Consider the following 26,628-nt stretch of genomic DNA (forward strand, 5'->3'; position numbering starts at 1 on the left):
TGCTGACTCTCAGGAAGGTGATCAACTTCCAGGTGAAGGATCTGTGGAAAGAGATTGAGAAGGACTTTGGAAAGAATCTTGCCAGCAAGGACTAAAAGAGAAATACCCCTATAATTGTCACAGGACAATCTTTTTAGAGATGGACAATGGAGACATCCTTGAATTCTTGGAGATAACTTCTTCATGCCATATAATCTGGAAAATTTCAGTCAGTTTTTGGATGAGCAAATGAATCCCCCACCTTGTAGTTCTCATCTGGAATAGACTCAGCACCAGGTGCATTGGCACTTGAAAGGAACCTCGGTGGCATTCAAAACTTCTTCAGCTGGAACTTCAGCTAGGGTCTGATTGACTTAAACTTGAGGTAAGTTATCAATGATTTCTGCATTGATTGATGGAAGTGTTCGACCCATTTTTCTAGGATCATGTCCCTATTAATGTAGATTCATCAACATTGAGTAGTTGAGATACACCATCTATAAATAGCATTCGGGACATCATAAAAGCATTTTGTTTTGTTACTGTCATCTGCCTTCTTATTCAGTAGAGAGACCTGCATCTCTCTTAAGGTTTGCTTGGACTTTACTTTTGATGGAATTAAATACTGCCTTCTTAGAGATGGATGAACTATTCTGCTGGTAAACCCTATGGAATTCTTGTTTTTCATTTAACAGCTTCTATATTTCCCCATTTTCATTAAACCAGTCTTGGTGTTTGCGAGTGTTCTGGTCTTGGTGTTTGTGTGTGTTCTGGCCTACATGAGCAAATGTAGTGCTGTATACCAGATCTCTGAAAGCTTCCACTCCTTTTCTGCTGCACTATTGTCAACTGTGTGTTGCTCAGTTCCACCTACAAGTTAGTAAGAAACTGTTCTGACACTCTAAATTCTGGATATTAATTTTTCTAGTATTTATTTTGCCTTGGAGCCACAGCTTTGATTGAATATGAATATTTAGCTCAGAGAGGATGAGTCTGTGATTAGTCCAGCACACATTGCCTTTGTCACTCTCACATCCTGTCTCTTTTCCTTATGATCACATAGTCTAATAGATGCCAATGTTTGCTAAGCGGGTGCATCCAGGAAGTTTTATTGCATTTAGGCCAATGGAAGTTAGTGTTTGTGATGAGGTCATGAGATGCTCAAGTCTTCAGTAGTAGGTGATTATTACTGTTGCTGTTTCCAACTCCATTCATCCAATTGTCTGTAATCGGAGTTTCCTCTAGCATTAAAGTCACCCCAAATTACAAGCTTGTCTCCTTTTGAAATATTGATAAGGGTCTCCAGGTCTTCATAAAATTTTTCTTCATCAGTATTTGTCATGAGCACAAATGGGCTTACCACTAATAATCTCTCAACAAGCCACTCTCTGAAGTTACAAGTTTCTGAGATGTTGGTGGAGGAAGTTTCTTCATTGAGTGGTGCAGTTTAAATGTCTAAATACCTACACAAACATGTCTATAAATACATATAAATCTGTAATTTTAAAATATGTGGTACACATTTCCTGTTGTCTTAATGCTTTTATATTTCGAATTCAGTTTTGTCTGGAATCATATGCATAACTCTTAAAAATATCACTCTAAAAAATGGAAAAAATATTTTATCCTGGAGATGGCCCAACAGAGGCTGAACCAGATTAAAATGTACTTGGGAATTTTTTTTTGAGGTAATCAGAGTAAAGTGACTTGCCCCAGGGTCACACAGGTAGTAAGTGTCTGAGGCTGTATTTGAACTCAGTTCCTCCTGACTCCAGGACCCATGATCTATCTAATAGCTAAGATGAGACTGGAGTTCCCTTTATCCTGATGGTTGGAACCTCCCAAACCTAGTTCACGGGCAGAAGAACTGAGTCTGAATCCTGGTTCTCATTGCAGTTCAGACTCCCTTGCAAAAATGAGCATGTCAGATCAAAATTGCTTTGTCATTTCCATTTCAAGCATTTGCTGTCTTCTGCAGGCAGAGATCCACACCTCTCTATCCATTTTTCATCATTATGAGTTCAGCCTGATATGAGATCAGTGGTGATCATGGGGTTCCTACTATATTTTGTTTGGAGGGTTCTAAAAGGTCCATGCTAGAAATGTTACCTTGCCCTTCCTCAAAGGGCATTGCCCATAAGGCTCTAAGATGAAGTCAGGGGCAATGCAGGAAGTTATTCCCTCATTGGTTGCTCCCTACACCAGTGAAATCTCAAATAGAGGCAAACAGTTCTCCAAACCATCATATACCTGCTATCAACTTCATTATTTTGCAGGGTTCATGGCCCTTAAAATCCAAGTGTAAGACCCAGAATTTTACATCTCCACTCAACCTAATTTCTAAATCTTTTCCAAGCCCTAGACTTATCTTTAGCCAGGGCTTGTCACCAACTTCTCCCAAAAGTCTTCTGAACTTCCATTCAGCACAGTCCTACAGAATGATTGGATTTGAAACTGGCCCAGAGATCCTTCATGAACCCCCTCTCTAGGGCATGGTGAATCCATGAGAATGAGCACATACCCATGATCCAATGTGTTGGAAAAGAGCCCCATAAAAATATGAATGATCCAAGTTTTGGCACAGCTTTTAGTCTATGACTAGAGCATAAATAAATGCTAGAAGCAAAAATAGAGTAGTTCAACAGTAACAGAGGTTGAGTGTTTTGTTGAGTACAGTAAATAACATCCTGATCTAGTCCAAGTTCCCCATTTGTTTTAGTTTTTCCATCTGAGAAATACTTCATTCTTTTTCTGGCTAATCAAGGTTTTGTCAAATTAAGATTTTCATGAATAGTAGATTCAAATCCAGTGGACCTGGACTGTCCCCCTGGATACTTACTATCTGTGTGAACACATGCAAGGTGCTTTCAGTTCCTGAGTATATTTTATCTGTTGAGAGAGGCATTGGAGGATACAGTGGAAAGAAGACTTGGTTTATAGTTGGAAGACCTGGATGCTAATCTTACTGTGTGACCTCCAACAAGTATCTATGCCTCCCTGAATCTCAATTTCCTCATCAAGAAATTGAATGGCTTGATTCCCATTAACCTGGGAGGTGCCTTCCAGCTCTCTATCTATGGTCCTGGAGTAACTATCTGCTTAGAAGACCTCCCTTGCATTCCTGTGGGCTTGCTAAAATAGAATGGAATGGAATTAATAGAATGGAAACCAGTAGGAACAAAGAGTTCTCTAGGACTCTGAATCACCTCAAGGTCTTGCTGTCTTTGGGGCACATCAAAATAAATGGTACTCTCAAGTACTAAAGTTATAAGGGATACAAGGGAAGGAATGATGCCACCATCTCGGATGAAAAGATTGAGAGAGGCAGTCTTCCCTCAGTAACAATGTCCCTGCTTCCTCCTTTCTTCAGTCCTTCATACCCCCACCACATTTGCACACACTCACAGATATGCACATACCTATGCATAGCAGACATACACATGCTGATCCATGATCTTGAGAGGAGCTATCCTTCCCTAGGCGGCATCCTAGGTCACTAGTCATTACTTAGTCAAGAGTAGGTAGAGGTAGGTATAAGATGCTCCCATATATAAGACGCACCTTAATTTGGGGGCCCAAAATTTGAAAACAAATGTTCCATAAAGTTATTGAACTCAAGCTTTATTCATCTTGAAATTCAAGGACCTTCTGCTCATAGCTTTCAGTCAACTTTTGGGCAAATCTTGTGCCTGGACACATGCTTAGTCCATTCCATTTCATGAACCTGAAGCACCCATTGTGTCATCCTTGGAAATCAGTCATTTCTTTTTCATCAATTCTTCTTGCCTCATGCTGAACCATCTGTTGTGGTCACAGGAATTCCGATGACCCTTTGCTCTTCAATCCATCTCTTCCATTCCCTCTCATGGCCTATGGCCACCTTCTGCCATCTTCTTCCCATACCTAATATTCTGGTAACAAATGCAAAACAGTGAGCAGCAGAGACAAGCATGAAAAAGCAAAGGGTACATTTTATATATGAGGAACTATGATACTTCTTCCTTTGCTGTGTCAAACTCAAATAGAAACTGATCCTTGAGGGTAACAGAATGACAGAAAACCACAAATTAACATTATCTGGATTATAATGCATTTTGATTTCTTTTGTTCCTGCAAATCTGCTACCCCCCCCCCCCAGCCCTATGGGAGAGTCCACCATGAGAAACAGACACCTTTGCTAGGTCCTTAACTGGAACTTAACTCTAATTGAGCTTTCTCCTCTTTATAATAGAAAATGTCTCCACAGTATTCTGAGCAATGGACAAAGGCTTTTTGGAAAACTTGGAGACCTGAGAATGAACAAGAGAAGGTGGTATTTGTGATCTGTAGAAAAGTGCAGCAAGAAATCTACCCTGGCTTGAAGGCCTGGTCACAAGCTAGAGCTGAGTCTACTAATATTTGGTAGAAACAACTGCATCCTAGACCATGGCTAATGGGTATCCCATTGTCAAAGGTCATGAGACACTGATGGAGACATTGGTGGGATCTTGACACCAAGGTTCTTGATCTAAACCCTGGGATCTTGATGCCAAGGTTCTTGATTTAAACCCTGCCCTCTTTTTATGAGAGCATCAATGAAAAGCTTCTCCTACCCAGTCAGATGATACTTAATATAGGCTGGCTAGTTCAGCTGTTCAGCTGATGGAAGGAAGAATGGAGAGTATTGTACTTGAAATCAAGAAGAGTTCGATTTGAATCCCAACTTCCATCATTTACTGCCTTTGGGACCTCTCAGTCTGAGTTTGCCTCCCTCTAAAGTAAAGGAGGTCATGTTGTCAAAGTGACCAGCAAACATTTTTGCAGCTAGTGTCACAGTGGTTAGAGCACTTGGCCTAGATTCTGGAAGATCTGAGTTCAAATCCAGCCTTAAGATACTTTTTATCTGTATGACTCTGGGCAAATCACTTGACCTCTGCCTCAGTTTTCTCAAGTATCAAATGGAAACAATAAGTATCTACTTCCTTAGGTTTGTGACAGTGTAAAATGAGAATATCCCTTAAAATGATGCTCAATGCTAGTGTTGGTGTTGGTGATGATGATGATGAAAACAGTTCAACAAAGATGTGTCAGTGTGTATGGGGATAATGAGGAAGAAAAGCAATGAACAAACTTCTGGGTAAGGAAAGAAGGGCTATGGTCTGAAAAGATCAAGGTTCAATCTTGCCCATAACCTGTATGACCTGGGGTAGCTCATTTGATTGCCTGGATCTCAGGTTCTTAATATGCACATTTGTTTTAAATGGAATTTTGTTTTGCCCTCCCTTCTCTGTCTCTCTGTATCTGTCTGTCTGTCTTTCACTCTGTCAAATTTCCAAATTCTGCTTTTTTTGACCACATAGTCTTGAATGCTTCCCCTCTAAGGCCCACCTCTTCATAAATCAAGAGGTGGCCTTTGTCCTTTCCAGATCTGACATAAGGGAGGGTGACATCCCCTAATCTGACTCTCTGAAATTGTGACTCAGATCTAGGAGCTGGCTAATATTTTGTGGAGATCCACTATGGGCATAAGAACCTTCATGGTTCCTATCTCTTTCTTAGAAGGGAAAGATGTTTACAGTGGGGATTCTGGAGGCCTTATGGTTACCTGTCTTGATGAGAAATCCTACAGGTATTTGATGGGCACTGTATCCTGGGAGTGGGGGGGGGGGAATCACTATAGGAAAAATAAGTTCCTGGAACTTTTATCTACACAACACTAAGCCTCTGCACAGACAACAATGCTATAGATTCCATAAAAAAACAAGATCCAAAGGTGTTTTCAACTGTAGACATCAAGGAGGATCTTCAGAAATGGTCTGACTCTTGGGGTGGGGGGGGAGAAGTAAAACCCAGCTATTCAGGAAAGTGGGAAAGTCATCAGGAGGCTTTAGCCACATTTCAATCCAGGTCCCAACAGCTTGACCCATGACAGCATGGGTCCCAGGCAGCTATATAGCAAGCCTGCAATGAGGGTCCCAAGTCTGAACTCTTGGATCACTGGGACAAAGGAAAGGACTGGCTATGCCTGCACTGTATAGGCAACATCTTGGCCAGAGACAAGGCACAAGGCAGGGATCAGACCCCAGTACCAGCATAAAGAGCTTGGGTCTATATTCACTATACCCCAGGATTAGAGCTCAAGATGGGGGAAATCTCTAAATGTCTTATGAATTGAATTCAAATCCAAAAAGAGCTTTAAAATTTTTAAAAACCAGAGCCAGGAATTCCCAGAAACTCATCTCCAAAACTCCAAAAGTTGTCGAATGACTCTAGCCAAAATTTAGAAGGGTAGAATCCACAGAAAGGCTGAGTGATACAATTTCTCAGTCCAAGACAACTTAGATCCATAAAAGGTCTGTTTCAGCAGGAGTGGAGGTTGGAAAGTGCAGCGGGACCAGAGCAAACCAGTCCAACTTTCCAGGAACAGCCCAGAAAGTGCCTGGGTCCCTGGGTGCACCTACATGACAAGACCTCTTGGCCCAGGGTGGTGAAAGAACTCTGCAGAACCAGTGAGCCTGGAGCCCTGGCCAGCACCAGTCTCAAGAGCAGCCTTGTGGTGGGAACCTGTGGTGGGAACCCGTAGAGTGAGACTACAGAGGTCTCTCTCTGCTCTTCCTAGGGAAGGACTCAGATTTGTTCGCCCACACTCAGATTTGTTTGCCCATGCTCAGATCCAGGTCACAGTCTGGGGCTCCATACTACCTTAGAAGAGCAAGGACCCTCCTCACAGCTCCAGGGCAGAGGGGAGGGCCTGTGGTCATCTACAAGAGTTGTCAGAGCTTCTCATAAAACCTTGGAGGAATTAAAAAAAAAAGCCAAAACCCAAAACCTCTACATAGTAGAGACTGGTGCCTAATTGGGATTCCAAGCCCAGCCCTCCACCAGTGAAATCTGGGGGGGGGGGGGATAAGTCATCTGCGAAGTGCCTCTAACTGGAGCTGGCATGAATAAGGGGGGGGAGAAGCAAAGAAAAATGATTTGAAGAGGACTATGCTCACAAGTGGGTCTAGGCGTGGAAGCAGTCAGGGGAGGTTCCCCCAAGAGATGGCTCCTGGGTTAGTCCTTGAGGGAAGTTAAGGGTCCCTTGAGAAGCAGCAGGGTGACTGGAAAGAAAGACTGAACCTCATGTCAGATTAAACATGGGCATTCACTAACCTTGGAGGTTAAGTCACTTCCTTGAGCTTCATTTTTACAATGAGGGGGATAAAAGCTACAGTGTTTTACACCTCACCTGTAAAGGTACAATCATCTTAATTTTGGCCTCTTCACTGTCATAGTAACCCATAGCTTCTACACAAAATCTAAGAAGGCAAGGTCTTTCCTGACCTGGATAGAGCAAAGGACAAAAGTCAGTTGCTTGCATGCAAGAACCTGGAATGTCCCGAGCCCTGATACTTGTCTGAGGTCCCAATCCCTCTCTGAAGGATGCATCTTCCCTTAGCCCCTCCAGAAGATGTCCCAAGAAAAGCATCTGATCAGGCTCTGTGCACCTCAGGATTTGAGGTCATGGTAGCTTCCACAAAACTCAAAATATCCAATTTAACTTCTCATGCTCACCTGTGATACATCGAAATGATGGGAAGTAGAGATATGGAAGGGATAACTGTAGTGAAGTAAAACAAATCCCCCACATTGGTCAGGACTTCCTAATTTTGGGCCCATATCTTCTCTGTCAGATGTGGGCTAGCAGCTTCATCAGCGATCCTCAGACATCATGGTTGATCATTGGGTTGATCAAAGTTTTAGGGTCTTTTATGGATTCTAGGTTCTCTCAGTCGTGGTTTGTTGTTTTTTTTTTTTGGCAAGGCAATGGGGTTAAGTGATGTGCCCAAGGTCACACAGATTTGAACTAAGGTCCTCCTGAGTCCAGAGGCAGTGCTCTATCACAGAGTCAAGCACAGATCCCTTGGGTTCTCTAAAGACTTCCTTGTCAAGTCACTCTGGAACCACTAACCACCTACCAGTTCCTCTTGGGCCCCTCTGAGAATTCCACTTACCAGGAAACCACATATTTTCTTCTAGAAAAGGCTCAAGTCACTACCTTGGTTGACAAAGTTCTCTTGAGGTGATTTTCAGTTTCTTCCAACCCCAGAAAGTGTCTGGGGCAAGATTTGAACTCAGGTCCTCCTGACTCCAGGGATGGTGTTCTATCCACTGTGCCACCTAGCCACCCCCAAGTATTAGTATTCTTAATAAAGTATGCTATAAATACAATATTGCACTTGAATTATTTTGATCTTATAATATGAAATCTAGTCAATGATGTCTTCTGATCATGGAATCTGCAGGATATTTTAAGGAAGAAAGCTCAGGGAGCATCTAGTCGAGACCCTTCTAGAGATAATCAGATTATCATCAATCAAGCTGGAGTCATTCTAGAGTCATTCATGGGTCTAGAACTGGAGGTCTAAGGGAAGAGGCCATGCATGACCAGCCCCATTAGACACAGAACCAACACACCAACGGGCCAATTTTCCTTTCCTCTCTGTTCACCAGAGCCCCCAGAGAGGAACGGAGGACTGGACCACTTCTGGGCAGGGATCCTGCAAGTGGAGAATGGGGGCATCCAACTCTTCCTAACCTCCATTGTAACAGACTTTTTCCTCTTTCTCCCATCCCAACTGGAGAGCTTCCAAAAAGGCGAAAGGCCTGTAGGTGAAGAGCCTCATCCTGCATACAAGAAAGCCAGACAAGGTGAGACCTCAGGACAACCTGCTAACGATTGGATTCAATCCAATCTAACAAGCCAACAGTCCCTTAGTGAGCATCTCCTGGATGCCCCCAGCAACAGAACTGACCCTACTCTGCAGGAGCTACCATTCTCCCAGTGGGTGCATGGGGATGTGAATAAAAAATGTACATCAATACCAAGAGACTCTCAGGAGGACCGAGTGGAAGGTGGCTTACTCACTGGCCAAGATCTCTGGAAGAATGCACTTGGAACCTGAGCTGCTTCTGACCTCTGGGAGATGAGAGCTTCTGAGCAGCATTGCCTAAGGGGGAGAGCAGGGAAAAGGGCAGCCCCTAGTCCTCACTCTGGGCCCTGGAGGTCAACATTAGGCTCTTCCTGAATACATGCACTCTAGATCTAGAGACATGCTGTCTTGCGTTGCCTGGCTAGACAGAAATGCATGTATTTATTCATGTGTCTCTTACACATACACACATATGCAAGGGCATAGCTACATCTCTTGTATGTGCCCAGTTATTGACATGGGGCTGGATGGTCATCCATAGGTGGCAGGAACGGAAGACAGGATATCATCGAGTGTGCCCAGGCAGAGGCAGTCACAGTGACTTCGGGATAGTCACTTGACTCTTTGGGCTTTAGGAAGGTGCCTTCTAGCTTTTTCTATGATTCTGTGACCTTAAACATCTGCAGATCCAGAGCTTAGCCCAAATTCAATCAGCTCCATCTGATCATACATTGCCAGTCTGTCTCTGCCTCTTCCCCCTTCATCTCTATCCTTACCCTCCCCCCACACCATCCCAGAACAGACTTCAGCCCTTCTCCCTTTGACTGAGAGAGTATCTCTTGGACTCCAGTCCCTTCCCCAATCCAATCCATCCCCATCCTATCCCCACCCAGCTCCCAAGATGCTTCTCCTGAGGTGCTAGTCTGATCTGGCCACTCCCCTGCTCTAAGTTTGTCCTGACTCCCAGAAGGAGTCACTATCTCTGAGAGTGATGACCTGCCTCCCAAAGGGACTCCTCCCCACCTTCCCACCTTGCTAACTCATGCCTACCCCTCCATTTTCTCTGGTCCCTTGGGCAGGTGTTCCCCAAGCTTTATCTCCACTGTGGCACCATCTCAGCCCCTTCCCTTCACATGGCCACACCTCACCTCTCCTGGCTCCAGGATTTTGTTCACTGAATGTGCTCTGCAAAAAATGCTCTAAATTTCCACCAGTTACCCCGCCTCCCCTTTTTTCTTTCTCCATGGCTTCCCTTACGCACCTTTTCACTTTTGACTCACCTTGTCTGGAGGAAGAGATGGGTAGACTTTGATGTTTGAGATCAATGTGGGAAAGAAGAGCAGCGAGGCCCTGCCCCAGCCTGCAAGGAATTCATTTGCTTCAGAGTAAATGGAGCCCTGGAATGTGGACCCAGGGGAGTACTCTTTACCACCTGTGTGGCCTGGGGAACTAAAGCTCACCACTCTCCCCTTAGCTTTCCCATCTGTAAAATGGGGGGGGGGTGTTGGGAGCCAGGGTCTCTAAGCTGCTTGACACAGTCGCAGCAAGAAGATTCAGGGCAGTCACACTGCCTGATGGAACATTTCCTTCTTCAATATATATAGGGATTTCATGAATACCAATATTTATAGGTCTATTATTGATTACAATATTTACTCACCCTAATACTGGAATGACTATAAAGGAAAGATTTCAGAAAAATTCTTTGAATAAAACAGATTGTAAATTCTGTCTAAATTTAACAGGACTGCCTCTCCCTGAGGCATACAAAAGGTTTCAACATTATGAAATCTCTGGAAAACCCAGCACTGGGAATTCCAAGGAGATAACAGAATATATACAGGGGAAACAGATACAAGATGGGTCAGATAGAATTCCAGGGAAATTAATAGTTTTGCCCCCCTTACCATACACAGGAATATATGAAAAAAGATAGAAAATAGTACAGGTGACTGATATGTAAACTCCAGCAGCCTTAGTTTCATGGGAAAGAAAATAAAAAAGTCACAGAAACTGTGGCTTCTACCAACTAGGCCAGAAAGAAAAATTGGTTATTGTAAGAGTTAACAGATGGGTGGACAAGCATAAAGACCCTCACTACAGACTGTTAAGGAAGTGTATCATAAAAAACTTCCCATTAAAAGAATTGCTTAATACCCCTAAATGAATTAACAATTATACAATGTAGTAATAAATATGGTAACAGACAGGTTAAGGTCATCGTGGTCTGAGTAGGGATAAGAAATTAACTATATGATTATTAAACCTGTAATCACATGATTAAAACTTGTAACCATATGAACTATATGATTGTTGATGAAAACTGTACACTCTTGTAACCAAGGAAATGATCTCAGCTTGCTTGCTTGAAACATACATGATTCTGAAACTATAAAAATAAATCCAAGCAGCTGACAGTCAACCTGCTCCTGCCTTTACCCCCTTCTTGAGTCAACTCATTTCGCCGACTCTATCCCTCCTGTCCGGTTCCAAGGACCCCGCGGGGGCTGGACCCCTGCAGGGGGAGATGACATCTAAAGCCCCTTTAAGCTCCAGATCCTTGGAGAAGCCCCTTCCCCAACCAAGGGCCACTGACTCACATCTTCACAAAAACCTGGGCACCACATGAAAATGGCTTGAAAGGGGGAGTCGGACTTGTCCATCAGCTCCAGCACCTTAATCAGCACCATCATGGTCTCTGAGCTCACCTGGTTGCTAAAGGGATCAGTGAGTGAATTGAGGAACAACTCCGAAGCAGCTTCTGGAAGAGTTTCACCAGCCCAGGAAGACAGACCATGAAGCCCCCAGCCACTCAGCAAGGAGGATCCCCAGCTGCTCCCTCTCCTCACCTCGTCGGAAGCCCTGATGGCCATGTTGCCTGAATCTCAGACAGCAGGTGCAGGATGCTGTGGACATGGCTGGCCACCTTGACCAACTTCAGCACTGTAGACTTCATCTTCTGGCAGAGACCTGGGCCATGCATCAACTAGGAAAGAGAAGGGTTCCAAAAAGGGCGCCAGGGATCAGCAGGGAGGAGAGAGGCGAGAGACTCGGGGCTGTGCAATCCTTGATTCTGTGGAGACGCCCATTTTCCTCAGAGTTTGTCAAAGTTGAGATGTTAGTTGAATAGTAGACTATTTTTCACTTTTTTATAGCGTCTTTAGTATGTGTTTTCTTTCACAGAAATAATTGCACATGTTGAGACTCTAACAAATTGCCTCCCTCAAAGAGGGATGAAAGAAGGGAGAGAATTTGGGTCACAAAATTTTTAAAAATTAATGTTAAAAATTGATATGTAACTGAGGAAAAATAAAAGTCCATTAGCTATACATGGGTCTTTGCTTTCTCTTCACAGTAAGAGTGTAATCTCTCGAAGGGTAGGACCAACATCCCAACAGTCCTTTGACTTACCACTCACCCCGTCCACCCCAAATTGAATAGAAGCAGACTGATTTCTTAGTCTTCTTACCGTGAAGGTCTAAGAGGCAAGAGATAACATTCAATGGTGGACTGGCAGGTCCTCACCTGGGAAACACAAGTAAGTGAAGTCAGGAGTCTAATGAGGATACCAAATTGCTCACTTTTCAGTGGTATCTATTTATGATGCAAGAGCAAATGACTGGACTGATTAGAGACCCTTGTTCATACCTCTCTATCTCCCTGTCTCTCTGCCTGTCTGTCTCTCTATGTCTCTCTCTTTATCACTTACACACACACACACACTTTCATTACACTCACACTCACACCCAGAGTCTCTGTTGACCCAGAGACAATTAGAAAACTTAATGGCTTATTGGGAAACATTTCTTCCTCCTCTCAACAGGAAGATGTGGAGTGGTACTTATACCATTAGGATATATCTATTGGGGCAGCTAAGAATTTCTGGGTTTTGTTACAAGGCAAGTTTTTCACTGGAGGTGAAAGGCCAGGGGGTTATGATTGTGGCTTAACAAGAGAAGGCAATGAGAAGACAAAGTAATAGACCAAACCTACCCCTTCATTGGCCTAGAGAACTTCCAAAGAAGAAAGGTTCTCTATCAATTCAGAGCCATTACTAAGAGTCTTAGAGCTGGTCAGAGCAGAGAGGGGAAGGGACTTGCCCAGGGGAACACCACCAGCAGCTGTCAAAAGTAGCAGTGGAGTCCAGTACAGCTGTATGCTATGAAGTATTTAAATGGTTCTTTTTGGGGGCTGGCAAATGCACTTTTTTTAGGCTTTTGCAAGGCAAATGGGGTTAAGTGGCTTGTCCAAGGCCACACAGCTAGGTAATTATTGTCTGAGACCAGATTTGAACCCAGGTACTCCTGACTCCAGGGCTGATGCTTTATCCACTACGCCACCTAGCCACCTCAGGTTGTTCATTTTAAAAATTAAAATAAATATATTATCTCATTTGAAGCTTTCTACTACTCAGGTAAGGCAGTGTGGGCCAGAGGATTTGAGAGTCCAGGGGACTGAGTTTGTCTTAACTGAGACAACAAGTGACACTGGACATCTGAGCCTCAGTTTCTCCACCTGTCAAGCAGGGTGGTTAAATTCAATATCCCTTTATATTATACCTCAATGATCTTAGAAGTTGCTTTATAATTCCTGTGGTACAGATAAAGAAACTGAGGCTCAGAGAGGCCCCAGAGAGAGCACGGGGCTTGCACAATTGAACATCAAGTTCTCCTGGTGCCTGTCTGCAGGGAGGGACCTCTTGGAGGGACCATCCGTTGGGTACCATCATCATCACTTCTTTCCAGGGTCTCTTTCTGGGGACTTAGACTCACTGAGTCAAGAAGAATGTCTGCCATCCCTGAGTCCCATGCCCTCACTTTAGAGATGAGAAGGCCTAGGCAAAGTCACACACCATCTGCATGGCCCATTGTCCCACACTTTAAAGTTTGCCTATCTCAACCACTGAAGAAGTCAACTGTCAGAGCACCCCAGTATTTGCTGCCTCTGTCAAAGTCAGGCCCACCACTGGAGGAACCAACAGGGGACCCACCTTTTCTACCGAGTGACTCTTGTAGCTTCCGATCTGAAGGTTCAGCTCCCAGCTCAGGTGCAGGCTCCATGGGGTCCCTGCATCCTCTTGAAGGAGTTTCCCAGAAAATACAAACAACTCAGATGACCTTACTTGGTCATTGAGGAGTGGGAAGGGGGGATATTTCCCTGGTTCCTTAAGGTTTGCAAAACTCTTTACCCCATCTGGACCTCCCAGAAGCCCTGAGCTAGACCCACTCCCAGAGACTATTCTCATCTGCTGTTTACAGATAAGAAAAATGAGGCTCAGAAAAGGAGAATGTCTTCAGGATTTGAACCCAGGGCTCTCCTGACTTAAGTGCACTCCACCACATTGCCTGGGGCAGAAGGGGATTTCCTACCCCTCCAAAGAATCATCCAATGCACCCCCCCCCATGGACCATCAGAAATGAGTGAAGTGTTTTGGAATCCCCGCTCCCCAAAGACCTCCAGAACCCAGGGCTGCAGGGCCCAGAGGAAAAGAGGGGCTGGTTTCCCTGACTGCCTCTGCCCTGTCTGCCTGGACAACCTGTAGTGTCCTCTTCTGTACAACAGAGGGGTTGGAGACTCCTTCTGGCCCTAGACTCCCCCTCCCCCCCAGTACCGGCATCAGTTTGTCCTCCCAAATCTTCTATTTCAATGAATATTGGGTGTGCTCTATAGGAGGAAACAAGTCGGTGATGTGAGGGCCTACCCTGTCATAGGGTTCTCACCAGCAACCAGTCCAATAAAGTAACATGCACTGATTAGGCACTTACTACATGCAAGGTGTTACATAAAGCAATGGGGGTGCACAAACAAAATGAAAACAACCTCTTGGAGTTCCAAACAATGGAGCTCATAGAGCCTCCATTCCACTAGAGGAGAGAAGGTGCCCAAGAAGACGTCCCCAGAGGTACAAGGAGAATGAAGGGAAGGGAAGCTTAGAGGAGGTGGGGACAGTGTGACCACCACGTTCACCTGTTCAAGTCAATCAGGCCCCCTCTCTTCAGGGCCACCATCTTGCATCTGGTCACTGTATCAGAATTAAACTAGCAGTAGGTACTGAGAATGGGGGACCAGATGCAGATGGAACCACAACATCATGCAAAGACTTGAATAGAAATGAGGGCTGAGCCAGGTGGAAGGAACCACCCCACCACTCCCCTCATTACTCCAGCCTCGCCACTCCCCTTGCTCCATAACCCTTCGGAACTTCCCAGTACCTCCAGGATTCCATACAAATGGTCTCCTCCATGGCTCATGTTCAGGATGCTAGAGAAGAGGCCTCCTCACATCTGCTCTGCCTCCAGACCCTCTACATCTAGGGGTGTCTGCTCCTGTTCTAATGGGAGCTTCCCCCTCTTTATAATGCCCCCTCCATCTGTCTTTCCTGCTCCACACTGGCTCCCTTTGGGCACTCCAGCTCAGCCAGTCCAGCCAGACCAGACCAGAAGGGCCTTCTATTCCTAGTCTTCAGGCCCTTGTACAGGCTGGGGTCTATAGCTAGAATGCTCTCCCTGCCGCCCACTTCACCCTAGTCACCTATTCTCCTTTCCTACAAAGTTTAGTTCCAGAGCTTCCCTCACTTCCTGAGGAACTGGTTTTAATGGTTTTAAAGGTGGCTCCACCCAAACATCCTCCTGTTCATTTGGTTTAGATTTTGTATAGGTTTGGGTATAACCTTTTAAGCTAGCAAGTGTTGGACACTCACTGTGTACCCAACCTATAGGAGGCCTTTCATCAATGTGCATTAATTTCTGCAGGGGGGAGATAAGGCAAAGCTATTTGTTAACCACCAATTGTATTGCAAAACCTGTTAGTTGGGTACCTTCCCAGGCCACTGGACAATGGACAGCCCCCTCAACTCCCTCCCAGGAGCTCACCTTCCAGTATCCAATCAGAAAAGGAATCTCATTGACCCAGAGGTTGGTAATGGAGGGGGCAATAGTTTCATGCAAGGTCTTGAGAAGTTTGAGTATGGCCACTCCAAGGTCCTCCCTCTTTTAAGGATCCCAAAAGGAACATCTGCAAGTGTGAAGGTAGGGAGACAATTCAGACTTTTCAGGATGTTCATCAGTCCACTCTAATGAGCCAAGGATGTTTGGAAACAACCACTGAGTTTAGGACATTCCTCTGCCATTGTGGTCTGTATCTTGGGATTCGCCCCCTGGACCTTCCTTCTTCCCAGTCATCCCCCCAAAGGAGTTTTGCCTGTTATAAAGTCAGGCAGGACCCCTCTTTTATGGGCTTTGAGACATGGTGAGATGAGCGAACATTCACCCCCAACCAGTCAGTAATCCCATTTCTCCAGTAGGCTCAGTCTACTCACCAGGACCTGGGATAGCCAACTTCTAAAGGACAGGGAGATTCACTAGAAAGAACAAAGTCAAGGTCATGATCAATGCCAGTCATGGACCATGCTGAGCCATCCTCAGGACAAAGCAGAACAGGGGACACCCTGTTGAATTTGACTTGAGGGTCCCCAAAGAAATGTTATTCCTCAACATTGCCCCTAGAGACTCTCTCAATTAAACCATGGTGAAAACATGAAGGCAATTATGAGGCAAATTGACTTAGACCAACCTGTTATACCACATGACACAATAAATTCCAAATGGATACCTTATCAAATTATAACATAGCATCACAGCATTAAAACAAATAGAGAAAAATTCAAAATCTTTCCCAGCTGAAGACAGGGGAAGAATTCAACAATATCAGTCAACTAAACTTCTATGAGGAGTCATATGCTAGATATTGAAAAGACTTGCAACAAATCATACAGTGCCTACTCACAAAGGACTTATGACATAATGGGAGAGATAACCGCCACATATATACACACCAAGTAATTAAATACAAGATAGCTTGGGAAAGAAAGCATCAGTTGGAGGTATTGGGAAAGTCTTTATATACAAGATGGCGCCGGCCCTCAACCATCTCTTCCCATCTCTCTCTTAAGTCTTGGTCTCTCCATCTGTCTTTGTCTCTGTCCCCTCTCTTCCTTTCTCTTCCTCTTAGCTCTGGCTCTCTCTCTCTCTCTGTCCCTCCTCTCTCCCTCTCCCTTCCTCCCACTCTTCCAGTTCCTCACCCTGGCTCTAAATTCATTACCTACAATTAACCCCCAAGTCATTTTAGACCTCACCAGATGCTACCATCTCTTAAAGTTATTGCCCTCTAGCTCTCCTCCCTTTCACAGCCAAAAGTCATCTTCACCTGCTCTCTCTACATCCTTTGCTTTCCTTCCCTTATTAAGCCCCTTTGCTTTCCAATCTAGCCCCTCTGCTCAATCCTCATCTTTCTCAGACTGCTACAAAATGGATCTGGCAGCAGCACCTACCTCCAAGGTTGGTTGTGATAGTTTAGGTTAGATAATTACAATTGAATTGTAAAACTCATCACTTTGCTTGGTAAGCAGGAAGGGCTATATAAAAGTTGTTATTTTTATCTAGGCATACTAATTCACACCACAAGAGCTATGGCAAAGTCCAACCATTCTGGAAAATAATTGGGATTTATGGAGGGAAAAGTGACCAAGCTTTAAAACTCCCATGATCCAGGGACCTCCACCTTGTGGGCTTGTCCCAAGGGAGGTCAGAGCCAGAAAAAAAGATGTCAAACACACCAGGACATTCACACCAGCCTACCTGTAAGCCTGGAAACAAAACAAGCTCCCGACAGTAGGGGAATGGTATGTGAATGAAATGAATGAATGAATAAAGAGACATTCCAAATACTGGTCTACTTAATACTGGTCTACTTAGCAATGGTTTCCACCATTCCCACCCACCTACACCAATTCTGCAACTTTAACTGAGACAAAAGCAGGAATCTGGTCCCTGGTTAAGTCATTCTTGAAGAACCTCCCTACGACCTTTACCTTATTCTAATCTCCCAGGTATGAGTGAGCCTTTAGAACTCTTCCAAGGCAAACAGCCACCTGAAGAGACCACCCCCAAGTCAAAGCTTGAGAAGTCCAAACTATTGAGGTTGTGCCAGCCTGAACTCTATCCTCCTTGGAAGTCTGGTTGCCAAGACCGGGAAACCCCTCAGAGTGTGGTAGGGAAGATTCCAGATGACCCCATTGTCTGAGAACCCCTACCACTCTAAGAATGTTGAATCTGTGACATAACAATGTGTGCCACTTTATGGCTTAGGAATAAGATAGCCTTGGAAGACCTTTGGGTTATTCCATACATCTTGTCTCCTGTTATGATGTTTAATCTCTCTTCCTTTGTTCTAGCTTCATGCCTACAAGCTGGATAGCTACCCTAGGGTAGATGCTAGAACCTACCGCAATCAGTTAGACATCCTGTTTTCAAGGTGCAGCCAAGTTCATGACTATAGTTCAAAGAGCTGTGTCTCTTTCCCATGCACCACTGCATCTTCCATAGTCTAGGGTACCCAGATGGTATTTAATAAAGGTTCATTGACTTCAGACCTTAAGAAAGCTTCCTTATCCTACCCAATTGGAGATATCCCAGAGAGTTCACTAACATTGATCACCCCATTGACAGAGGTCATGATGATCCTCACAGTGTCCATGGTGACCTTGTGAGGCATCTTCTCTTCCAAACCAGTCATCTGGAACACAGGACAAAATGACAAAGCATCATGGAGGGAGAGCTGGCTATCGAGCATCTGGGGGCACCAACTCGGGATCATAGGATCACACAAGGCAAGAGACTTGTCCAAGATGTGTCAGACAAAGAATCTGAGCCCAGGTAGCCCTGTCTCCAAGGCTGGAATCTTATTCATTAAGCCAGATTCTGATCAATCATTAGCTGCTGTCTCTGTGAACTTGATATCCACATGGACCAATGAAGAAAATTAAAGAGACATGGGGCAAAGGATCCATTGAGCTAATGTGCAACCCCTTATAGTTGGTTGGAAGGGAGGGAAAAAGAGAGAGAGAGAGAAGAAAGGAAGTTAGTGATAAAATTTGAAGGAATGAATGAAGGATGGATGTAAGGAAGAAACGAAGGAAGGAATGGAGGAAGAAAAGGTGCAGGGAAAGGGAATTCAGGAGACTGAAATTATGTCACTACCTTTTTAACTTATGCATATTTTTGATTTTTGCAAGGCAATGGGGTTAAGTGACTTGCCCAAGGTTACAAAGCTAAGTAATTATTAAGTATTTGAGGCTGATTTTGAACTCAACTCCTCCTGAGCTTGTGCTCTACCCTCTTCACCACCTAGCTGCCCCATTTTAAAAACAAACTGGCAATAAGATGAGTCCTTACAAAGCTCTCTTAGCCTAGTACTCAGCACACAGTAGGTGCTTAATAAATGTTTCCTGGCTGGCTACAATATTCTGTTTGCCAAAATGTTTTAATTTGTTGACAAGTTCATAATAAAAAATTTATAAATATGCAAGAACTTAGAATTCCTTGGAAGAAAAGGGAAGACCCATACACACACTCCTATACACAAGCAGAGCAACCCTCCTCATCATCTTGTAGGTGGACTGTAAGAGTTACAGGGAAATGTATCTCAGGACTCAATCTTGGACCCTTCTCTGGTCCAAGATGGCCAGCTGCCCAATGATCCACAAGACGGCCAACTTCACCTGACGGGAGGGAGAGGAAGTTCCACTAGTCACTTCCTTTTTAAGGGTGGAATACTTTCTTTGGACTTGACTTACATCCTCCTTGCCCCAGGCTGGGCTCCTTAGCAAGGGCACCATCACAGACACACCGATGAGACGCCCAAAACTCTCAGTATTTTCCCTATTTCCCCATGATGGGGGAGAGTGCAGGGTAACTAGTGGTTGACTTTGACAGAAGGAAAGTCCCCACCAGGGGTTTCCTATGCCAATGAAAACACTGGTCAAGACCAAGTTGGATTCAAGAAAAGAGGCATCTTTGCCCCTTAGAGATACTCCAAAGTGCAATGGGAGAGTGTGGTGGGAGTTCTATATCCCTGGAAGTCTTTAAGTTATCCCTGGATGTCCAGAGCATAGAATTCTAGGGTCTCAGTGGGAGGGGACCTCAAAGGCCATCACCCCCCCACCTAAACAAGAGACCCTCCCTGACCCTGACCCTCCAAGATTTATCCTAGTTCTTCAAGACCTCCAAGGGGTGGGGTGGGGAAGCAGGCTTTCCTACTCGCCAGACCACAAGGGGTCACTCTGGCTTCTTCCCACCCCCCCCCCCCCGCCCCAGCTCTGCCCTCCCATATCCATCCCCCAAATACAGCCCTGGGATTCCTGAATCCAGCTCTGGGGTCAGCCTTGAGTTGTCTTTGGTTCATACTATACAAGCTCAGTCCCTTCAAGCTATGGGACCACTCTGCTGGCCTTGCCATCCGCCAGAGTGGAGCTTGTTGGGATCCCAAGAGAGGGGTTCCTGCCCAGATACAGATACTTGACTGTGGTCCAGCCTCAGACATCTGTCTGTCCTCGTTCATGTGGGTCCAGTTCCCTCCCAGAACTCCTTTCTCCATTTCTCCATTTCTCCCTGCCCGCATCTCACCTTAGCTCAGAGGCCACCAAGAGTATTTTGAACCATCTTGACAGCTAAGTTTAGGGTACTGTTAAACATCTGAAACACTATAAGGGAAAGGAGCCCAAGGGGAACCGATTTTAGGGTGATTGATTCATCCCACCAGAGCCCCTGACCCCAAGATGAGGTGGACCTCCCCTCCCTCCTGTGCTTGGGCCCTATCCTGGAAGGACCTTTTTCTCACTGGAAGGATAGTAGCAGCAAGGGTCCAAGGGTTGCCTCCCACCTGGGGGACCATCAGCCTCTCTTGACCTGCTCCCCCTGGGTAGAAGCAGGAGTTTCCTCTTCTGAAGTCTATTAACTCAAGATAGAGGCTTGTGATGCTCTGTCCTTCTATCTCCACCAACCCCCCCACCCCACCCCACCTCCAAGGCCCAGCTCCAGGCCACTTCTCCTAGCAGGACTCCCTGGAACACTGCAACCAGCTATTACCTCCTTCTGGATCATCCAGAGGGGAGAGTCTGCAGCCCACATTTTGACCCCTCTTCTAATCTGGCTGTTTCTATAGCTGGACTGGGCGTCCCTGGAGGCAGGGCCTCTAGATTACCACCCAGTTTTTAAAAGTTACATGTTTAGTTGGAAATAACCTCAACTGCCAACACAAATAACCACACTTGCTTAATAATTACTTATATTCAAATACATCTCAAGGACAGACTTGGCCTGGTTAGCTTGAATTCCCTTCTGGCTCTATCTTGGCCACACCCAGCTCTACTCAGTGATGACCTGCAGCCCCCAACCTCAGCCAGTGGTGACTTGAGCCCCTTTTGCCAAGTAATGACCTGAGGCTCCCACATCCCCACCCAGTGATGACCTTCTACCCAGTGCGCATTTTATTCTCAGCCTAGCAAGGTACTGGATCCATGATGAGTAAAAGTTGTTACTGCCTGTTGATGGGTTGAGTGATTGATGTATTGATTCTGTATAGACTCCTACATTGTTGTCTCTTCCACTTAAGACTGGGGCTTGTATTCCTAATTGACAAAATGGTCAAAGGATATGCAAAGGCAATTTACAGCTTAGGAAATCAAAGCAATCTATTCATATAAAAATTGCTCTAAATCATTACGTATTAGAGAAATGCAAATTAAAGCTTCTCTGAGGTACCACCTCACACCTCTCAGACTATCCAGTATGACCAGAAAGGACAATAATCATTGTTGGAAGGGTTGTGGGAAATCTGGGACACTAATACATTGTTGGTGGAGCTGCAAACTGATGCAACCTTTCTAGAGATCAATTTGGAATTGCAAAGGGCAATAAAAATGAGCATTCCCTTTGATCCAGCAATACAACCACTGGGTCTATTCCCTGAAGAGATCACGAGAAAGGGTGAAAACATCACTTGTACAGAAATATTCATAGCATCTCTGTGGTGTCAAAGAATTGGAAATTGAGTGAATGTCCATCAATTTGAGAATGACTGAACAAATTGTGGTATAAGTACATTATGGAACACTATTGTTCTATTAGAAACCAGGAGGGATGGGAATTCAGGGAAGCCTGGAGGGATTTGCATGAACTGATGCTGAGCGAGATGAGCAGAACCAGAAAAACACTGTCCACCCTAACAGCTACATGGGGGATGATGATCAACCTTAATGGACTTACTCATTCCATCAGTGCAACAACCAGGGACAATCTGCAAGGGAGAATCCCATCTGTATCCAGAGAAAGAACTGTGGAGTTTAAACAAAAACCAATGACTGTTACTTTTAATTTTTAAAACAGTTACCTTATTATGTAATTTTGCTCTTTTTTATTTTATTTTTTCCTTAAGGATATGATTTTTTGGATTTCCGGCCAAGATGGTGGAGAGAAGACAGGCACAGTTCTAAAGTCTCCTGATCTCTTCCCCATCTATCACATGAAACAAACCTCTTAAAAGAAATCCGACCCACAAAACCTAGAAAGAAAAGCCAGGAGAAAGAACATCTACTCAGGATTTGTCTCCGGCAGCAGCTTTGGCCGAATTCTGGCAGGCGAGTCTGGGCTCAGAGGGAGGATCAGCCCCGGATCAGCCAGACCGGGAGTCAGTGGTGGGGCTGGACGAAAAGGGCTTGGGTCTGCCGGGGAGCAGAGGCACTGGTGTTGGTGCTGTCCCCCTGGAGCTTGGTGACAGGGCTGGGGGAAGAGTTCTAGTGCAGGAGAGCTGTGGACACCATCCTGGGCTCCTCTGGTCCCATTACAACTCAGACCTCCTCCCAAACAAATGCAAACTACTTCTGCCTCAGGCCCAGGTGTGTGAGCAGAAGAACCAGCCCAGCTGAGGAATGACCTCAGGCCAGGGTAAAGCCCACCATTGATTGAAGGCAAAAGGATTCAATAGCTCCAACCCCTCCCTTCAAGCAAAGAGACAAGGCCTCAGCCAAGGTCACAGACACTCCAGAGAAAGCAACCAACACCTCCTATTGGCCAGCCAGAGGAACTGCACTCAGGGAGTAAAGCCTTTAGCGATCCCAAGACCCGGTGAACCAGCCCCCCCCTCCACTCAAGGTCTTAGCAAAATGAAGAAGGGTCAGTAGAAAGGTGGATCCATAGAAAAATTCCTGGAAGGGAAAGACCCTAACTCAGAGAGACCTGGAACCTCTGAGGAGAATACAATCTTGTCTCCAGCACAGAAAGACTTCCTTGAAGAAATAAGGAAGGAGCTTAAAAATTTGGAGACAATTAATACCTTGCAACAAGAAAACAAAACTTTAGAAAGTACAATTGGACAAATACAAAAGGAGAATAAATCTCTCAGATCATCAACTACATCAACTACAAAATGAGAATAAATCTCTCACAGCATCAATTGGACAAATACAAAATGAAAATAATTCTCTCAGATCTTCAAATGGACAAATGCAAAAAAGAAATTAATGCTCTCAAAACCTCAATTGGTCAAATGGAAAGCTCTTTCAAAAGTAGAATTGACCAACTGGGAAAGGAGTTGCAAAAGGTTAATGAAGAAAACTCCTCCCCCAAAACAAGAATGGAGTCTACAGAAACTAATGACTCCATGAGACAGCAAGAGTCAGTTAAACAAAATCAAAAAATAGAAAAAATAGAAGCAAATATAAAATACCTCATCAACAAAACCATTGACCTCGAGAACAGATCGAGAAGGGGCAACCTGAAAATTATAGGACTTCCTGAAAACATTGAAGAGAAAAAAAGCCTGGACTCAATATTACAGGATCTAATGATGGAAAACTGCCCTAATATCATGGAACCAGAGGGCAAAGTAGTTATTGAAAGAGTACATCGATCCCCACCAGAAAAAGATCCTAAAAATGAAAACACCAAGGAATGTTGTGGCCAAACTCCAGAACTATCAGATAAAAGAGAAAATCCTGCAAGCAGCCAGAAAGAAACAATTCAAATATCAAGGAGCCACAGTAAGGATCACTCAGGACCTGGCTGCATCAACATTAAGGGATCGAAGGGCCAGGAACAAGATATTTTGAAGAGCAAGGGAGCTTGGAATGCAGCCAAGAACCTACTTTCCTGCAAAGTTGAGCCTTCTCTTCCAGGGAAAAAGATGGACATTTAACGAATTGGAAGAATTCCAAAAATTTCTGATGAAAAGACCAGAGCTTAACAGAAAATTTGGATATCAAACAGGAGGTTCAAGAGACACATGAAAAGGTAATAAAAGAGGGGGGCGGTAAAAGGAAAAAAATGCAATCCAGTAAATTGAAACTGGCTATATCCCAGCATGGGGGGGGGGGGAGATTCTGATAAATCTTGAGAATTGTAACTCTAACAGAGAGAATACACCTAGCCAGAAATGATGGACATTCATGACATATCCATGAGACTGCTATCTAATGGGATGTAACTGGCTTTAACCCCACTTGGGAGAAAGACTCTAATAACTCTCGGGAATTTTGACTCTATTCGATAGAATAAACTGAACTAGAAGGGACAGACACTCAGAATTTTCTATGACTTAGAATGATCTAAAAAAACACTACCTCCTTAAAAAGGGGGACAGGAAAGAGAGTGGAGGAGGGAGGGGATTAAATGGGGTAAATCTCATTACACTAAGAGGTACCAAAAAACCTATGGTAATAGAGAGGAAGAAGGGAGCAGAGGAGAAACACCTGAATCTTCTTCTCATCAGACTTGGCTTAAAGTCAATCTACACATACTCAGTTAACTTATAAAACATCTAGTTTTTCAAGTATTAAAAGGGGAAAAGGGGAGGGGGGATGGAGAAAAGGAAGCGGAGTGGGGGGAAAAGGGGAAATAACAAAAGGAAGGGAAGGGAAAAGGGAAAAGCGAAAGAAAGGGGAGGGTGTGATATAGGAGGGCAAACACACTGAAGGGGGTGGTATTCAGAAACAAAATACTGGGGAATATGGATAAGGGGGGAAAGGGGGGGAAAATACAAACAGAGGGAAGATAGGGCAATAGGGCAATAAAGAATTAGTAATCATAACCTTGAATGTGAATGGGATGAACTGTCCCTTAAAACATAAGCAAATAGCAGAGTGGATTAGAAACCAGAATCCTACAGTATGCTGCTTACAAGAAACACATTTGAAGCAGAGATATATATATAGAGAGAGAGAGTAAAGGTAAAAGGTTGGAGCAAAATATATTTTGCTTCAGCTGAAATAAAAAAAGCAGGGGTAGCAATCCTTATCTCAGACAAAGCAGCAGCAAAAATAGCATTAAGAGAGATAAGGAAGGAAACTTTATCCTCCTAAAAGGTACCATAGACAATAGTCATTTCAATATTGAATATTTATGCACCCAGTGGGACAGCACCCAAATTCTTAGAGGAGAAGCTGAAAGAACTACAGGAAGACATAGACAGCAAAATTCTACTAGTGGGAGACCTCAACTTCCCACTATCAGATCTAGATAAATCGAATCATAAAATAAACAAGAAGTTAAGGAGGTAAATAGATTGTTAGAAAAATCAGATATGGTAGACTTATGGAGGAAACTGAATGGGGATAGGAAGGAATATCCCTTTTTCTCTGCAGTACATGGAACTTATACAAAAATTGACCATGTACTAGAACATAAAAACCTAATGATCAACTGCAGAAAGGCAGAAATAGTGAATACATCTTTCTCAGATCACAATGCAATAAAAGTCATATGCAATATTGGGCCAAGGAGATATAGACCCAGAACAAATTGGAAATTGAAAAACCTCATTTTAAAAGATGAGTGGACCAATAAACAAATTATAGAAAGTATTAACCATTTTATCCTAGATAATGATAATAATGAAACAACATACCAAAACCTATGGGATTCATTCAAAGCGACTCTCACGGGATATATTATAGCTCTAAATGCTCACATGAATAAATTGGAGAAAGAGGAAATCAATGAACTAAGCATGCAACTAAAAAAATTAGAGAAAGAACAAATCAATAATTCCAAATTAAATACCAAATTAGAAATTCTAAAAATTAAAGGAAAAATTAATAAAATCGAAAGCAAAAAAACTATTGAATTAATAAATAAAACCAAAAGTTGGTATTATGAAAAAGCCAATAACATTGATAAACTTCTGGCCAATTTGATTAAAAAAAGAAAGAAGAAAACCCAATTGCTAGTATCATAAATGAAAAAGGTGAACTCACCACCAATGAGGAGGAAATTAAAGTAATAATTTGAAATTATTTTGCCCAACTCTATGCCAATAAATTTGATAATCTAAGTGAAATGGATGAATATTTACAAAAATATAAGTTGCCCAGGTTAAATGAAGATGAGATTAAATACCTAAACAACCCTATCGCAGAAAAAGAAATTCAACAAGCCATTATTGAACTCCCTAAAAAAAATCTCCAGGGCCTGATGGATTCACAAGTGAATTCTACCAAACATTTAAGGAACAATTGGACAACTGGTTCCAATCATCCAATCCTATATAAACTCTTTGGAAAAATAGGGAATGATGGAACTCTGCCTAACTCTTTCTATGAAACCAATATGGTACTGTTACCTAAACCAGGAAGAGTTAAAACAGAGAAATAAAATTATAGATCTATTTCCCTGATGAATATAGATGCAAAAATCCTAAATAAAATCTTAGCAAAATGATTACAAGTCATCACTAGGATAATACATTATGATCAAGTAGGATTTATTCCAGGAATGCAGGATTGGTTCAATATTAGGAAAACTGTTACAAACCTATCAGAAATCATATGATCATATCAATAGATGCTGAAAAAGCTTTTGACAACATACAGCATCCATTCCTATTAAAAACACTAGAGAGTGTAGGAATAAATGGACTGTTCCTTAGAATAATTAGCAGTATCTATTTAAAACCATCAACAAGCATTATATTCAATGGGAAAAGACTAGAGGCATTCCCAATAAGACCAGGGGTGAAACAAGGGTGCCCATTATCACCACTGCTATTCAATATTGTATTAGCAATGTTAGCATCAGCAATTAGAGAAGAAAAAGAAATCGAAGGAAGAGACAAAACTCTCACTCTTTGCAGATGACATGATGGT

General features: G+C 43.7%; 1 protein-coding gene across 19 annotated transcripts in view; it reads right to left on the reverse strand.

Moving 5' to 3' along the window:
• Positions 1-3,584: 3,584 nt before the first annotated feature.
• Positions 3,585-26,628, reverse strand: part of LOC141509824 (uncharacterized) — a 31,869-nt gene continuing 8,825 nt past the window's right edge. For 5 of the 19 annotated variants that reach the window (XM_074219635.1, XM_074219638.1, XM_074219636.1 and 2 more), the window contains 10 exons: positions 21,758-21,825; positions 18,141-18,227; positions 15,973-16,014; positions 15,527-15,668; positions 13,645-14,318; positions 12,124-12,179; positions 11,504-11,640; positions 9,705-10,014; positions 8,866-8,951; positions 3,585-3,890 (listed from right to left, as the gene is read on the reverse strand). In XM_074219635.1, coding sequence (XP_074075736.1) covers positions 3,767-3,890; positions 8,866-8,951; positions 9,705-10,014; positions 11,504-11,637 — 654 coding nt within the window. In that variant the 5' untranslated portion in view covers positions 11,638-11,640; positions 12,124-12,179; positions 13,645-14,318; ... (2 more) ...; positions 18,141-18,227; positions 21,758-21,825 and the 3' untranslated portion in view covers positions 3,585-3,766. The other 14 variants (XR_012474706.1, XM_074219643.1, XM_074219642.1 and 11 more) reach the window with 14 other exon arrangements.

Source organism: Macrotis lagotis, chromosome 1 (assembly GCF_037893015.1).
Source record: "Macrotis lagotis isolate mMagLag1 chromosome 1, bilby.v1.9.chrom.fasta, whole genome shotgun sequence".
NCBI classification, from domain to species: domain Eukaryota; kingdom Metazoa; phylum Chordata; class Mammalia; order Peramelemorphia; family Peramelidae; genus Macrotis; species Macrotis lagotis.